At 56.4% G+C, this 17,358-nt stretch overlaps 1 protein-coding gene across 1 annotated transcript in view; it reads right to left on the reverse strand.

Annotated features, from left to right (window-relative positions):
- Positions 1-842: 842 nt before the first annotated feature.
- KCNK5 (potassium two pore domain channel subfamily K member 5) overlaps positions 843-17,358 on the reverse strand; it is a 37,825-nt gene continuing 21,309 nt past the window's right edge. The window contains 5 exon segments of the mRNA XM_004739985.3: positions 843-2,929; positions 2,931-3,442; positions 5,497-5,665; positions 5,979-6,145; positions 7,539-7,650. Coding sequence (XP_004740042.2) covers positions 2,576-2,929; positions 2,931-3,442; positions 5,497-5,665; positions 5,979-6,145; positions 7,539-7,650 — 1,314 coding nt within the window. The 3' untranslated portion in view covers positions 843-2,575.

Genomic DNA, 17,358 nt, shown 5'->3' on the forward strand with positions numbered 1-17,358 from the left:
ACTCTTTGTAAACACATCCATGCCTTCATGAAAATTGTGACTCACTCCTGAAACCACAGAACTTTATATTTTTCCCCAATAGACTCCAACTTTTAACTAACGTCCTGTCTGGTGCTGTTTAGGCGACTCTGGAACCATAGAAGAGACCAGTCTCAAACCCTTTAAGTGGACACGGACAGGCTCAGCCTGGTCAGTCCTCCTTTCACATTCTTTCTGATCCCCAGGGCCCATCCCCCCAACTCAAGCCTGGTCCTGTTATTCTCTGGCCCAGATTCCAAGGCAGGAGCCCTTCCAGGGGACATCAGTGGCCACAAGTACAGGCTCGCTCCCTCCTCCCATGCCCGTGGCTGCAACAGGTGCAGGAGCATGGCTGTGTGGGTTTGAATTCAGGCCTACTGAGATCTTGCCCCAATCACCTCTCCACATTTCCCCTGGCCTGTAAAATGGGCACGTACACCCACTGCATGGTAAGATCTTTTGCAAGATCAGAGTTCGTTTGTGGAGCACGAGCAAGAAGCAAACTGCAGACAGTTTACACGCTCCCCATCACTGCCCCAGAGCTCTCCCCGGCTCCTCACTCCTTCCCAGTTCTAGGATCCTTTCTGCAAGGGTCTTCCCCATCCACCTTCAGACCTGTTAACTGCCACCTCCTCCAAGAAGCCCTCCCTGACCACCTCCTCTTAACTAGCTGGCTCCTTCCCACACCTCCTCAACTCTTTTTCTCCCCTTTCCCTTCTGGACCACCCCAATCCTCACCATGACCCGCACACTGTCATCCGTTCTTCCCACCCCCAATCCTCCCAGACTGCCCCCACAGAGCACACAAACGCCAGGCTGCCCTGTCCATCTTCAAGGCTTTATTGTAAAAATGTTAAAATAAATTACATTTAACATCATTGCTAGTATGTACATACAGTGTGTGAGTCCAGGATGGCCAGCGACACCCAGCTAGGTCGGGCAAGGAAACTGGGATGAACTCAGAACATTCAGAGAAACAGAAGGCCGCTCCTTCTCACCCAGCTGCCCGGCCAGCACAGCCCTGGGTCACAGGATGAACGCAGGTGGGGGTCACACACACCCATCACCGTCTTCACATGTTGGTGGCAGGGGAGGGGGCTGAGAGGCGGAGAGTTTGGGTCAAGGGTGATCCCTTGCCTCCTGGCCAGCGTCAGTCACCCGTGAGGGATGCCTCGCCCCTACCACCGCCACTCTGTGTGTGTGTGGGGGGAGCTCTCGACAGCGTGGTGCTGGCTGAGTCCACCAAGAAAGACCCAGCTAAGCTGTGGGTAGGAGGGCAAACAGTTGGCGTCCCAATCCTTGGGAGCCTGCTCTTCCTCCCCTGCCCCCTGCCAACAATGGAGCCAACAATGGAAGATCAAAACAGCAGTTTATTCAAAACCAAACCAAACCAAACCAAACCCTACAGGGCAGAGAGGGCTGGCCCCAGGGTGTACCTGGCAGAGGACCTCTGCTGCCCCACACCAGAAGCAGTCTGTGTGCACTTCACATTATCTTTTGCTCCCCGTGTCCCCAGTCTTTTCTTAAACACACAAACGACAAACCGTGGCTGCAGGTGGGGAGCTGATTCACATCTTTGGTCCCTCCCATGTGTAAGCCAAGAGGGACTCGGCCTCCCCCACCATGGGGGCCAGGAGGGCCAGGGAGCCATGAGGTCCTTGTTCTGAGCACAGGGAAGGCTGGGGATGGAAGGAGCCGGAGCCGAACCCAGCCCTGTAGCCCCCCAGCCACCGCTACCCTCTCTTCCCACAGCATTCCCAGGGGGAGGGAAGGCCTGCATCTGTCACCTCTCGGTGGAAGAGTGAGTCAGGGAACTGGGCTCCGGGTGGCTTGGTCTGGGCAAAACCAGGACTCAGACCCTGGGGCCAACTCAGAGCTTGCTGGGGGGTCCTGTGCATTCGGAGTGTTTCAGCATCTGCCCGGGGTCTTCCCCTCCCTTCCCCTGGGCGCCTCTTCCCTACTGAGCTTGCAGTAGGGCCTGGTGGGCACATGGGGTGGGGTTGGGGGATGCTTATACGGGCATCCCATGCAGCGTGCTGCTATTTGCTGAGGAGCTGGAATGCTCCCCACACCACTGCTGTACCTTCTGCAAAGGCAGGACCCAGGGCTCCTAATGCCCTCCCCCCACCTTCTGAAATACTAGCTACGTGCTGGGCACACAGGAGCTCATTAATACTGGTGAACTCAAATGGCCGGGGCTCCGAGCCTAAGAAAACCGTGTGACATGCTCAACCAAACACCCGAAGACCCATGCAGGTGCAGGCTTCCTGAAGGGTCACCTGCCAGGCCACACATGTCTCTGAACCACCAAATACACCAGCCTCCCACTGCCAGCGTGCCCATTCAGCCAGAGAGCAGGGGCCCTGCCCTGGGTGCACGCTGAGTCTGACCCGCAGCATCTCACCGGAGGGGATGGAAGGTGAGGAAGGGCCCTGGCCCCCCACTCCCAGTTCCAGGGCTGCCCCCCACCAGGGGCCAGAGGTCCCAGCCGTAGTAGGACGCTCCAGGATGAGGGGAACAGAAGCCATCGGAGTTGGGGTGGGGAGCCGGGCCTGCCTCACGTGCCCCTGGGGCAGTCTGACTGAATGTACTCGTTCATAAGCTGTTCGTAAGGCAGAGAGAGCTCTGACTCCGTGCTGGTGAAAGTGGACTCGTCGGATGACGGGAACTCGCCCAGGTTCAGGGGCGCCTCGGCTTCGGTCCCCTCCTGGGGCCTCTCCTCCCCAGCCAGGTTGTCCTCTATGGAGGACTTGGATGTCTCCTCATCCGAGAGGCCGGCCTCCTCGTTTGCAAAGGTGATGCTGACGTTCTGGAAGATGAGCGGGTGGTAGTCCTGGGCGTCCCACGGCTCACCCTCCTCGCTGATTCGGTCCAGCTGGTTAATGAAGACCTCGGAGGTCGGGGAGCCCTCCTTGGGGGGACCCTGCCCCGGCCTCCTCGCTGGGCGGCCGCGACACATGGCCTTTACTCCTTAGTGTCTGAGATACCTCTTCCAAGCTGGGCACCCGGTTCTTGGAGTAAACCACCAGGGGGGACAGGGAAGTGGGGAGGGATGGAAGCCCACCCCCCTGGGGCCCCAGCCCTGGCGCTGGGACCCTCTCCCCAGCCCCGCTCGTCTTCATTGCCTTCTTCCCGATCTGCTTGATGAGGTCATTGTAGGTCTCCTCCTTCTTGGACAGAAAACCGAAGATATTGATGTCCTTGGATGCCGTACTCCCAGTCACTTGCAGAGCCTTTCTGGAGTGTGGGGAGCTCTCAAAAGACTCCTTCCGCCGCCGCCGCCGCTTCTTGATGGCCTTGTGGACCTCCACGAACATGCTCACCTTCCAGTTGACAAAAAGGGACAGCCAGGCCAGTCCCAGGTAGATCCAGAGCTCCACAAAGTAGCGGTACAGGGCATGGTAGTTGGCGCTGGGGTTCACACCTGCAGATGGGACAGGAACCCCCGAGGGTCAAAAGTGGGTCAGCAGGGACCTGAATACACGTCAAGGCCACTGCTGGGTTCTCTGAAAGCAGGCAGTGTCAGAAACCAGACTGTTCCACCATCCTGATGATTCATGTCCCTATCTTAGTCTCCAACCTGCCTGAGCCTCCGAGTCCTCAACTGTCAGAAGCCAAGAGAGTGGTTCACCAGGATAAGGTAGGCTCCAGGTCCCAGGTGATGGGAAATCGGTTAATGTAGCCACCATATGTGTCAGAAAATAGTTCATGAATGTTTGCCTTTCGATTATCCACTGTACCACATCTAGGTGTTCTGTGCACCTTTGGGGACGTATATGTTATAATTCAGTTAAAACCAGGATGGAAACTAAGTGAGCGTGTGGCCGGCATATTCACAGCAAGGGATGGACTCACTGGTTTAACATGAGTGGGGCTGGTGGGTAGGCCAAGAGGGCTGTGCCCACCGGTTTCAGCACAAACTGCTCTAGAAAGATGTGATTCTCCTTCAGTGGGGTCTGGCTGCTCCCGGACTTCCTGTTTCTGCCTTCTTCAGACTGGCCCTTCCCATGGTGGAGAGGGCTCTGCCACCCCACACCCTCCTCTGAGCCCAGGCTCCTGACACCTGCTCCAGAGAGTCAGTCCTCTGGGGTCAGCCTGTGCAGCTCTGACTGATCTCCTACATTCCGGCATTACAAGGTTTCCAGCTTAACTTCACGTTTCTGGACCCACTGACCTGCATTAGTATCTATCCTGCCCCCGTCACCTTCCAACTGGGAGCAGTCTGGAAAAGGGGAAAGGGCAAGGGGGCTTCCTGCAGAGTAGGGCTCCCGCAGGGCAGGAACTATACAACCCTCATCAAATTACAGGTCACAGAGGACAGTGGCTGTGTTTGCCCCTGGAGGCAAGCGGTGTCTCTGAGGGACGCTGGGGGCTCTTGGTCACAAGTGGGCTGAGATGACAAGGAGGGCGCACGCTGACACAGCTGGGTCTTATCCTCAGCACTCATTTGATCTTTGACCACCCTGTTAGGTAGGTGCTGTTCTTTTTAAACCAATCTTAAAGATGAGGAAACTGAGGAAAGGGCCTAAGGTTTTGCTGGAGCCGAGAAAGTATGGGTAAATACACTTTCCCTAGGACAAAGGCTTCTCCCTGCCCACTCGGGGTCCCTTAGACAATGGGTGGGGGGGCTGTGCTTACATCTGAATTTATCTCTCAAGACAGCAGGCCCTGAGCTGCCGACGTCAGGGAGAGTGTCTGGGTCTCTTTCCTGTCCCCCCTCACCACCACCACCCAACCATCTCTCCCAGCGTTTGGAGTCTCCCCTTACAATAAGGCAGAGGGGTAATGAGCTGCTCCTGCCCCTTAGGAAGGGGGAGGGCGGAGACCAGAGGCCCCTGGAGCAAAGGCTGGGGTCGGCTGAGCAGGGCCAGCAGGTACTGAGGAAACAAACACGGGGCCGGCCAGTGCAGCCAAACAGGGGCTGGTTGAGAAGATGAAGGGCCAAGATGCACTGCTGGCCAGAGACACAGGTCTTAGAGGCTGTGGCCAAAGAATTTTATCACCTGCCTGGATTAAGCAGGGGAGGAGTGGGAGGGACTCTCCTGGCCCCAGAGGGTGGGGCAGCTTAGGAGAAGGCCTCTCTTGTTTCTAAACTGCCTGTGGCAAGAGCAAAGTTTCGGGCCTCTCGGCCAAGCCTCTATAACAGCTCCCTCTGCTCCTGTGATGGGAAACAAGGCAGGCAGCTCTCGGACAGGAAGGGGACCCCACGGCTTGGCTGCAGGGCTTTGTGGGTAACAGGCTCCAACTCTGCAGAGGGGGAAGAACCTACCTCCTGCCCCGAGTGAACCTAGGCCTGAGAGCAGGGGAAACAGGGAGAGGAAGCAGGAAAAGCTACGGCCCAAGAAAGGGAAACAGAAGAGGACCCCTTTTGGGGGAGGGGTTGCTGCCCAGGACGCTGAGCACCTGCTGGGGCCCCAAAAATGGTCCCCTGAATTGCACATGGAGAAGCAGAGGTCTGGGGGGCAGGGCAGGACTCACCAGCCACAAAGTCACCGAAGCCGATGGTAGAGATGGTAATGAAGGAGTAGTAGAGGCCCTCGATGTAGTCCCACTCCTCTGTCACCATGAACACGAAGGGTGGGATCACCAGGTGGACCAGGACGCCCCATACAATGAAGATGGCTGTGCACGTGATCTGCGCCTGTCGCTGATGGGGTGGGGGGGATGGCAGGGAGACTGAGTCAGACCCATGGCAGAGACAGGAAAATCAGCAAGGGCATTCAGAAGGCCGGTGAAGCAGCCAGGCGGGAGGCCAACTGGTGCCACGCCTGGGAGAAGGCTTGGCGCCCAGGAAAGGGCGAGGAGCACTGTTCCCAGCCTCAACCAGGGGCCGGGGGTCCCCGAAACTGCCCTCTCGACTCCTGCTCTAGCACCTCTGTCCATTCTTAGATCTTTCCCCTCCTCCATCCCCTGCCAGGGTCTCCCCAGTGCTGCGCAGCATCCAAGGTTTGGGGACATACCAGGCTCACGCCTCTCTTGGTGAGGAACTGGCCCAACCTCTTGGCACGTCCCCCGAAGAACTTTCCCAGGGCACTGATCCACGTCAGGCAGAGTGGCACTCCAAAGAGACCATAGAAGACACAGAAGAGGCGCCCAGCAGGGGTCTTGGGGGCCACATTGCCATAGCCTGAGGAAGAAAAAAAGTGAGGCATGGAGAGCTGCAGCAGGGGTGACAGAGTCAGACTCAGCATGGCCCTGGGCTCCGCTACATGGCCAAACCTACACCCACATCCACACCCACACAGCCCTGTCCTCTAAGATCACTTGATACTGATCTAATATCAGTCCTCCAGAAATGAAATTTTACTTTATTACACAATGGTCATGTCTCTTCCATCAGACTGGGAGCTCCCTGCTGGACAAAGCCTTCATCATTAGCAAGCCCTCCACTAGTCCATACAGCACCACAGTGCAAATTACAAACAGCCTTCTCTGGGGAGACACCCCACAGGCACCACGGGAGGTGGTCTCTAAAGACGGCCGTTCTTTCTTTCTTTATTTATTTTTAAGATTTTATTTATTTATTTGACAGACAAAGATCACAATTAGGCAGAGAAGCAGGCAGAGAGAGAGGAGGAAGCAGGTTCCCTGCTGAGCAGAGAGCCCAATGCAGAGCTTGATCCCAGAACTCTGGGATCATGACCTGAGCCGAAGGCAGAGGCTTTAACCCACTGAGCCACCCAGGCACCCCTAAAGACGACCATTCTTAATCCCTTCCCCTCCTGTGCATGCTGCTGCTCACATCCGGCTGGTGTCTAATCCCCAACCTTGGAAGCTGGGGCTTCGGGGGCCTGCTTAGCCAGCGGATGCAGCACAAGTACTACCAGATAGGCTAAGCCTGAGAAGCCCTGTTGCTTCTCCCCTGGCTGGCTGCAAGTGCTCACTTCGGGGATTCTCCCCCTTGGAATCTAGTTGCCGCGCTGCGAGCTACCCGAGTCACGGTGTTTTCACCTCTAGCCGTGCTCTCAGCTGACAGCCACGGTCCACTATCCAACGTGTGATGGCAGAAGCAGTCCTAGATGTCTAGCCAGTAGTGCTTTTGGCTGACTCCAGCCTCAGACACAAGACCGCCACCGCCATTACTGACCTCTAGCAAGAACCAACCGGCTGAACCCAGTCAACCCTCAGAATAGCAAAAGTAGCAAAATAGTAAAAAACAGTAAGTTGTATTTTAAGCCACTGAGTTCTGGGGTAGTTGGTCATGCAGCCATAGATATCAGAAGATACACCCAGCCTGGTGAGCAAGCATGGGTTGGTTTGGTGCAGAGCACAACCTGTTCAACCTCCTGCATGGCTCGGGCTATCAGGCTTTGTTGTTTCTGCTCCAAGAGCCCAGGTGAGGACTCCTAGAGAAATCTCCCAAGCATGGCCAGTCACCAAGGACTTACTAAATCCCCAGGAAAAATGCTCAAAGAGCGCAATGCAACTGAAGGGCACGGGGCCAGAGCTGGACTCTTATAAAAAAGTTCCGTGGATGGGGGGCATGGACGTGGGTATCTGGAAGGTCCCAAAAGACTTACCAATGGTAGTGATGACCGTGGCTGCAAAAATCATTGCGTTGGGCCAGTTCCAGTTGTTGAAGGTCTGATTCCCCGTAATGGCCACACCCTGTCCTGCAGCATCAGATACTACCTAGAAGGAGAGACACAAAGTGATGATTTCTTCCCAGTGACAGCAGCGGGTGCAACTCCATATGAACATTCTTACTGAATCATCACAATAACAAGGTGGCAGTTACTGTCTCCAATTTATAGGTGATGAAACATTTTACAGAGGATCAGAGAGGTTAAGCGATTTGCCCAGGGCCACACAGCGGGTAAGAATGCAAACTCAGGCACTCTGTCTCTCAAGTCCGTTCCCTCACTGACCCAGTACTTCTGGAACTTACTAGCATGTACCAGCATCACCTGGTGAGCTTGTTAAGTAGAGACTGTGGGGCCCCACCTCCAGAGTTTGATTCAGCAGGTCTGGAAAGGGGCCAGAGAATCTACATGTCTAAAAAGTTTCCAGGTGATGTTGCTGGTACTAGGCCAGAGCCCACACTGTGTTAATACTATTCTGCTTTAAGGCAGGCATATGTGATTCAGAAACACAGGACGCCTATGCCCTACCCAGTCCTCCACAGAGGAGTTTCCTACTGCGGGACAGACCTGGGAGGGACCCGCATCCACTCCTCGTCCCAGCTCAGCACCTCCTGGATCTGTTGTCTGAAAGAGTACACATCGCATCTGCTGGCTTCCTTCTCCCCATGCTTGGGACTCTATCCTGCTCCCCTAAAAGGTCCCCTTTCCCTCTCTTCTCTGGGTCCATCTCTCTGCCCTGGGCCTGGCAACTTCAAGGTCTAGGCCAGGACAGATCACCAGAGATGGTGTGTACATTTCAGGGGGACTCAAAATCAAGTGATCAGTCCCCACGGGGCTCCCAGCAACTGTGGGCAGCAGGTGACACAGGCCACCTGGGGAGTACATTGGTAGCCCTAGAAGAAGACTGATCTATTCCAGGAACTTTAATAGTTGCCAAAACTGCTTCAACCTGTTGAGAACTGGCTCTACCCGCCACATCATTCACCCCACCCTGCAGATGGCGGGGTATGGACCCCAGCAGAAAGCTCACAAGCAGGGTTCAGGGTTTAAGCCAGGAGTTCCAGGACAACCCGAGGAGGACCCCAATCCAGAGACCAGGAAACTCAGCCGAATTTTCTGTACAACTCAAGCCTGGGTCTGAGGGAAGACAGAAGGGCAAGGGATGGAAGCCAGAGGGAGACGGAGAGCCCACAGTTCTAACCCTCCGTGGCCTGACTGAAGTCTGGTGGGAAACAAGGGAGGGGCTAGGCTGGTTCTGAAGGAACCAGAAGTTTGCAGCTGCGATAGCAGGCCTCGTGTTAACGGCTCTGCAGCTTCCATAAAGAATTTTCCATGATGACATGCTCCTCTGACAGGCCATCAAACCACACCACCCGCTGCCCTGCCTCCTCACTGCCTTTCCAGAACATCTCTCTGCAGGTCGGGAGGGGCGGACGGCTGCCCTCCCCTCAGAGAGCTGGCCATCTAGCTGGCCAGGCCACTTCCATGAGAGAGCACCAGCACATCTAGATCCCAAGGGGCCTCCTGGTCCATCGGAAATATTTTCTAAAAGATTAAACCCACGTCCGAAGCAGGAGAATGAGGAGTGGGGTCCTGTGTCTTAGCGTTAAACAGGCTAAGCGTTAAACTGGCCCTTTGTCCTCTCGGTGGCCTGTTGTGCAGAGAGAGGGTCGAAGGCAAAGCCGGGAAGCTCAGCCTGATGGACGAAGGGACATTGAAGGGGAAGCCACCCCACTGAGCCGAGGGCAATGCATTTGGGGCACCAAGGCTGGTCATCCCTGTGGAGTCTCAGGAACACGAGCGCTGTCTTCTCACACAGACGGGAGGGGTGGATTCCAGAAACTCAAACCAGAGTCCTCACCGATGTCTAAATGGGGACATGAGAATGTTTGGCACATTCGGAGGAGGAACTGGCGGGCACTAGGAGCGAGCACAGGTCTGTCAAGAACCAGTCACGCTCAGCTAAGTGCATCTCCCGCTCCACAGGGGCTGTGAGCCCTTGAAGTTGGGTGGAATGCGGTAAATCTCGATTTCAGCAACAGATGGGCTGGCAGCGATTTCATGTGGACAAGACAGAGTAATGCAGGGCGGAGCTGGGATTAATTTGGGCCCCTTTACAGGCAGATAAACAACCAAGAAGTATTGATCGTTATCAATTTGACCGGAGGTCTTGGCCTCTTCCGTATTTTAGTCAACGACACAGCCAAGACGTACGTAGAGGGCTGCCCCGTCCCACTGGCAGAGGAGGCAAAGCGGTAGGCAAGGCGGGGATGGGGAGAGGGCCATGCTCATCTCATCATTGCCGTGCAAGGGCAGTGTGACCTCAAAATCCCCTCCCCCACACTAATGAGACAGGATTATCTTTGACTATTTTCATGTCATCCACTTTGAGTTCCGAAAAGACCAGACCAGGATGGAGGGGAGAAGGCCTTGGGTTTCAGGAGACCACAAACTAGCAAACATGAGGAAAGTCAATAAAATCGCCGGCAGTGTCAACACCTCACGTCTTCAGGGCTGGGCTACACTCGGGGAGCTCTGCCCCACCCTGGGTGTCGGACCTCCCACCATCTGCTAACCGAGAGGGAACGAGGGTGGCATTCTGGATAAGGAGCTACCTGAGAACCCAGGGCTCCCAGCAGCACATCACTCCCGGGGAACAGAACAAGTTTACAGCAAGGCCAAGCAGGGCAACACAGGGCCGCTAAAGGGGTGACAGGAACCCCGGGGAGCCCAGCTGGGGAATAGCGCCTTCCGGGAGAGTCAGCAGGTGCTGAGTGGGGAGCAGTGGGTGTGGGAGACGCTGCCGCAGGTCCCGGGGAGGCACTGTCAGGAGGCGAAATCCCTGTCCTCCCCCCTGTCTACGCCAGGTGATGGGGCTTCAAGCCCCACGACACACAGGGACAGCCCACCCCACGCTGCCCAAAGGCCGTCCATGACTTGGGAATCAGTAAGTGCTCAGGAGACACTGAACAGAAGAGGGGCAAAACAGGGTAACCCAAGATGGCGCTACGGTTGGGAGCTCTGAGGCAGACAGGCTAGGTTTCCTGCCTTTTCCCCCACCAATGCTATATGCCCTTTCAGGCACAGCCTGCCACCTCAGCCTCCGGCCCTGGGTCCTCAGGGGGCCACAGTCCCAGGCACTCTCCCCACGACCCCCATTATCTCTCCACAGTCATCTAGAGAGGAGCACCCGGATGGGTCCCCTGTGTCTGCAGGGCTAGAAGCACCACCAGCCCTTAGAACAGTCCCACTGGTCAGGTCACAAAACAGGCTGAGAGAGGTTAAGTGGCAGAACTGGGCTAGTTTCTGGGCTAGCTGGCTGTCAGCCAATGGGGCTCCCTCCACCTCCCTTCACGGCTCTAACTGCCCCCTGGGCACACCAGCACCGCCCTGCTGTTGCCTCCTCTCTGCCCATGGGCACCAAGCAGCTGGCCTAGGAATCAGCTTGGCTCCATCCCAGCGCTGGGTGTGAAGTAGGATTTCTGTGCTGCTGAATGGCGGACACCCCTTGCTGGGCGTAGATACACACATCACCTATCCTGCCTGTGTCAGGGGAGGAAAGGGAGGCCTGGGGGATGGGGGTGGAAGTCCCAATGTGGACTTGGGGGCCTGTTCCCTGTTCCCACTGTGTGTAGCTGCAGCTCTGGGAGGGACAACTCAATGGTTAGGCTCACGGTCACAGAGGATACAAAGGGGAGGCCTCCCAGAACCAAGGGCCTGGCCCAGGACTGAGGTCATTCACAGGTTACAGAGAGTGGCATGAGGGAGCCAGGCCGACACCCCGTTAGACACGGCGTCCTGTCCCCAGGGTTAGGGAAATAGCTCTCGCAGGAGGAGGTGGCCCCTGTTCACTCACGAGGTTCTTTAACTTGGCTCCCAGATTCACACAAGACAATATTTTCATTTTCCACAGAACCGGGCAGAGTGATGGGAGAAGGGGATACTGCACACAGCCTGGGCTCAGCTCTTATTTGGGGAAGGAACAGAGTTCCTGCCTGAGCTGCCCTCCTGACCAAGTAGCTATGATTTATTGAGGGCTTTCTGTGCACCAAGTGTTGTGCTAACACTTTACTGCCTTTAGCTCATTTAATGAGGACAGAATCCTGCTGGGAAGATACTGTCATTTTTTCCATTTTGCAAATGAAAATTTAAGGCTTGGAGAGGTTAAGTAAGTAGCCTAAGGTCAGAGTGCTCCAAGCGAAGCCTGGAGAGCCCTGACTAGACACGGTTATCCTGCGCACCCCCCCTCCTGCCCACAAAGGCTTCAGGAAGGAGGCCAGTGCATACTTCCACCCCTTCGCACCAGCTGAAAAAACAGTGCCCTAAAACCAGTCCATCCACTCTGACCCGAGCTCAGCATTTCCAGCCAGGCCTCCAGGGAGGCTGCATGCCCTTGCCTTGGCTTCAGGCAACCAGCTGCCCTGACCCCACCCTCTGTCCGCGGAATATGGGGTTCCCGGACATCTCTGCATGCCCAGGGGATCGGGGGTTTCCCGGGCAGAGGCAGCTACCAGGCCTCCCCTTCCTGGAGAGTGGATCGTCCCGGGGCTTGGGACACGAGGCCCACCTTCAGCCCTGGGCTGGTGGGGCCTCTCCCCTCATCTATCCTGGGTGGGCAGGGGTGGGGCACTACAGTCCAGGGACAGGTGGGCTGGCGAAGGCAGCTAGGGGGCACGCAGGGGGCTATGCCCCCCTGGCCTCCAGCTCCCAGGCAAACATGAGGTCTGGACCACAGAGCACTTTCCTGCTATGCAGATGCAGACGTAAGCAGCCTCCGGCATGCCGGCCCCCCTGGACCCACAGGCTGGGGGGGGGGGGGCTCTTACCTGCCCCTGGCTGCATTTCATCCTGCGTTTGTTCCATCTAAATCACTTGGTGCCTCTGGCCTGGAAGGCAAAATAAGGCCGCTGGCCACATACTGACAAGGGGCTTGGCAAGAGAGAACAGGACTTTCTTTTATCATTCTTCTGGTCTGGTCCTCCCAGCTCCCCCTTTTGAGGGGGGAAGGGCAACTGCTGATCAGTCCTTGAATCACAGATGAGCAGAGTTGATATTTGAATAGCAGCTGATTTTGAGCACGGAAGTGACAGATACCAACCAAGCACCTCAAATCACTTAGTTTGCTGAATCTTTATAACCCTAAAACGTGGGGGCTGTTAGCCCGATGAGGACAGCTAGGCACAGAGGCTAATGAAGGAGTGTGCCCAAGGTCACACGGCGAGTCAGTGGCGGAGCTGGGGAGCTTCCTTCCACTCCCAACCCCCACCCCACCCCAACCTATAGACAACGGGGAGGATGGATGCTGGGGTGGGTGCTTCTTAGCTCCAAGGAGTGGAGCCAGGCCTCTGGAGAACACAGCTTTCCAAGCAAGGCTTGAGAACTGTCTGTAGAAACACAGGCTCCCCAAGAACATAAGCCTAACGAGGACAGGGCTTTTCAATCTGCTTGCTTTTCTGCGGCTGTATTCCCAGCATCTACAACACTGCCTGGCACATAGTAGGTGCTCAACAAGGACTTGAGCGTGGGTGAGGAAATTAACTGAAATGATTACTGTACATTCTCTGGTCTAGACTGATGTATCCTCCTGTGTCCTTCCTTCAGTGCTTTCCCAGCACCGTTCTGCAGTTGGGTTTTAACTAAATTCACTAGTGCCGAGGTAGAGCAGGAGAGCGGGAAACAGAGGCAGACCCCAGCAAGGGTGGGGGCTGGTGGGGTTGAGGGCGGGAGCCACGGAAACCACCTGCATCAAAGGGGAATTGAGGGGAGGGGAGGGGAGCAGTTGCTAGACTTTGAGAGGGGGCAGAGGGCTGGGGAAGGGGGTGGGCTGAAGGAGGAAGATGAAAGCCCCCCCAGCCATGGCCAAGATGACAGGAGTAGCAGTGGGGCTGGGAGAGTCCCTGGGGAGACTTGAAGGACTTTTCTGCAGGGAGGGGAAGCAGTCCCCTGTGCAAACTGTCCTGAAGGCAGTGGGTGAGCAGAGAGCAGAAAAAGGAATCTAAGTCACCCCAGGTAGCAACACTTTAGTAAGAAACCCGGCACCTTCCTCGGGGAATGCTTATATGCCTAAGCCCTGCATCTAGGCAGGCGGACGGCTCTTGGGCCCTCTCCAGGGCACTGACCTGGCGGTGAGTCTAGAGGGGCTCCCAATGGCTCATACCAAGTCTCTGGGTAAATAACGTAACCTATCAGCCTCAGTTTCTCCGTCTGCCAAGAATAACACCTACCCTGAGCATACGAAAAGTATGCAGGACATCCAGGCAGGCCGTCATCGTCTGCACTGAATAAATGGATCCACAGTCAGGGCCAGGACTTGCTCCGTGTGTCTGTCAGGAAACCAGACCCTGCACAGACTTGAGACCCGGGCAGAAGGACCACGTGCCCCCAAAGCTACATCAAAGAGCGTGGGGTTAACTCCCCTGCACCTGGAGGGCAGGCCTTGCTGAGAACAGGACACTGTCCCCAAGTTTCCTCACACCTGCCACCTTTTCCCACCCCTTTCTGTTCGAAGACTGAAAGCTGCCCTTCCTCAGTCTCATCAGTCTGCTCCTTCAGGGCACAGGGTGCCTTCTCTGACATCTATGGGGACCAAAACAACTCAAGATGGGGTCAGCGGGTTGGCTGGAGTTGGAGGGGCTGGGGGCACAGGTGTGTTAAAGCTCTCCCTGGAGGAATCAGAGGCATGCCCCAAGATGTCCTGTTTCATCCCTTGGAAGGCCCATCTCTCCTGGTCTCTGCCATCTGGGGGCTCCTCCCAGGCTCCCTGGCCAGTTTCCCCGAACAGCCAAGCAGGGCAGGCAAGCTGGGAAGGAAACAATGCCACACACTACATCCCCTGACACTGTGCCTGCCAGGAGGGGCTGAGCCTGTCTGAACCCCAGTTCCCGCTTGCCACCCCGCTGCCCCCACCTATCCCCCGGCCCCGCCCAGGCTCTCCCCACATGTCCGTGTAGTCCACACACCCATCTGGTCTGACAAAGAACCCCTCAGAACGGGGGGGCCATGGGTGGGGTTGAGGCTCTGTAAGAAGGTGTTCTGAACAGGACACAAGTGGAGGCCAGTAAACCTATCTCAGGTGCTTCCCAAGCAAGTAGTTTGGGCTTGTTTAGAAGTCAAGTTTTTCAAATCCTTTCACACCTGGACAATTGAACAAACAGAAGAAGGAGGGGAGGAGGACCCCAGAGCCCCTGAGTGTGGGGACTCCCTAGAGCAGTCTGAGAAGTGAGAGTGAGCATGTTGGGGGCTCGTCTGTCCAGCCGCCAGGCCAGTCCCCCATCAGACAGTTCTTTCTGGGTCTACTGGCAGATCAGAAGTATCTAGGCCAGAAGGTGAGCACCTGTTAACCCTCATATTCCTAAGACCAATGAAAGAGTTGAAGACCGTTGGTCAAACCCTCCATGATCTCCATCCTCCCTCCCTCTGCACTGCTCAGTTTTCTCTAGCTTTGCCTCACAGGGGATGCGGGAGGGGCTACTGGACTTGTTATCAGATGTGGAAACTGAGGCTCAGGGACCTGAGCCACCACACAGGTCTCAAGTAGTGGTTCTCCGTCCAGGCTGCCTGGTGGAACCACCAGGGAGCTTAAAGGACTACAGTGACGGGGCCCCCCCGGCAGGTGTGCGCGGCTGATCTGGGCTGCAGACAAGCTCTACTGGGCATTCTGAGGGGCTGCCCCTCACTGCCTCAGGCAGGGTGACGATGTTGGGAGGGGTGTTGCGGGGCTCCAAGCTGCCCCATCCCCAGCATTCTCACCGACCTCTAGCCTCAGCCCAGGTGACTGCGGTGTGGCAGGGAGGGCAGGTGTGCCTTAGGGGCAGGGCACTGACAAGGGCCAGGTGGTCACCCTGATACCCATGCCAGCTGCAGACCCAGCTCCCCAGGCCCGTCACTCCCGGGAAGGAGCAGGTGTCTGTGGCAGGTGCTGGAACCCCAGCAGGCAGGGCCACACCGTGACTCTGTGGAGACCAGACTTCAGCTATTGCGGTGTGGATTTTGTTAACTTCTTTTTTGCTTTTCCGCAACTTTCAGCTTTGCTCCAGTGCCTATCAGGAGTAATTATAATGTTTTCGGAAGAAGGAAAGACAAACTGTTAAAGGAATGCTAGGATGGCCACACAGGGCTGAAGGACAGGCTCAGCTCTGCTCTGCCAGTCACTTGCTGAGATTCTCCAGAACCCTTGGACCTCTGCCTGCTTTCTTCGCTATAAAATGAGGCGGCTGGCTTAGGTTGCTGGGGTGCCCCTGTGTTTACAGTCATATCTTCTTCTGCCCACAACCATGACTTTGGAGCCCAGTTCAGCCCTTCCCAAGTTCCCCTGTCCACAGCATGTTCAAGAAAGTACATTTTCATTCTCAAGACTCAGGTTTACTGGCCACCAGCTCCAGCTCCTCCTGAGCCCCCAGCAAGTCAGGCTGCCCACGCCAGGAGTAGCCCACTCCTCAACCACACTTTCTTCCTCATGTCCCTGGGCCCTACTGCAGGATGGAGAAGACGCCTCACTGCGTCCCCTCCTCTCTGGTCCTTCAAGTAACGTGCCGGTGCTGGTCCAGGCTGCCCTCCCACAGCCCATGTGTCTTCTGGGGGACGAGGTGTGTGTACAAAACAAGTCCCCTGCAGCGCTGCTCACACCTACAGACACCCACGTGACTTCATAAGGCAAGGGAGCAAGTGGCCTACGGTCCCATCCTCGACGCACACTTTAGGCGTCACTCGACTCCTGCTTCCCCTGGACTACATGTAGAGATCATCTGGCAGGAGTTTGGGCAAGTCCTCCTGCCTGCGTCCTATCCTCAGGGAACCAGTCAGACGTGGTCTGGGGCATGGAACCAGGATGCTTCAAGCTGTCCCAGGTGACTCTAATATGTACAGCCAATTTCAAAGCCACTGCACTAGACCCAAATCGTCCTTTCGGTTAGGAGGCCAGAGTGCAGCCCAGCCCAGGGCAGCAGGCCTGGAAGCATGGCTGTCCTCCAGGCCACTGCTGGCCTTCCCCTCACACACCCTCCTGAACCATCTCTCAGCAGCCTTTGCGGAGTGCACAGGCACTCCTAGATCTCACGCTCACCGGGGCAAGCCCGTGCCAGAGGTGAGCACGTTTTCAGCAGAAATCTCTGGATTTCCGTCTTTCTCAGGCCCGGGAGCCCTGTCTGTACTCAGGAGGGACAATAAAAACAAGGCAGGTGACCCTGCCCCCATTGTTCTCTGCCTGGGACGGTAACCCTCCCCAGCAGCTGGGAGCCCCTCCCGTGAGAGCTGAGCCCAGGGACGGGCTGACCTGGGAGGGCAGCAGGTTTGGCTAAAGCAAACAGTGAAGGGCTGGTGGGGCTGAGCTCAGGATGGGACGTCAGCAAGCATTCTCAGGCACCTGGAGGGCTCGGCAGATGCGTAAGACTGGAAATGCCTGTGTGAACAGGCACAGGGGACCTCTCTGGTGTGGCTCGGGTCCCACAGCATGGCCAACTCGGAAAGCATTTCCTCCCACCCACCTACCCAACCACACAAAGATTATTCTCCACAGCCATAGTCTCAAAATCCACCTCCCGCTTCATCTTCCTAAGGACTCAGGGCAGGTGGGATGTCCCGAGACATCCTAATGACAAGAGGGACATCCTTTAGCCACCTCAGCTTTTCTACCCACGAGTTCACACCTACTGTCCCGCCTGGGGTGACTGTGGCCCCGCACCACTAATGGCTCCCTACCTGGGATGCCATGACCCGGGGCCTGGCATCATGACTTGGGTCCTCCCTTTCCCCAGAATCC

Source organism: Mustela putorius, unplaced genomic scaffold, assembly GCF_011764305.1.
Source record: "Mustela putorius furo isolate JIRA1106 unplaced genomic scaffold, ASM1176430v1.1 tig00003983_pilon_pilon_pilon, whole genome shotgun sequence".
In the NCBI taxonomy this organism is placed as follows: Eukaryota; Metazoa; Chordata; class Mammalia; order Carnivora; family Mustelidae; genus Mustela; species Mustela putorius.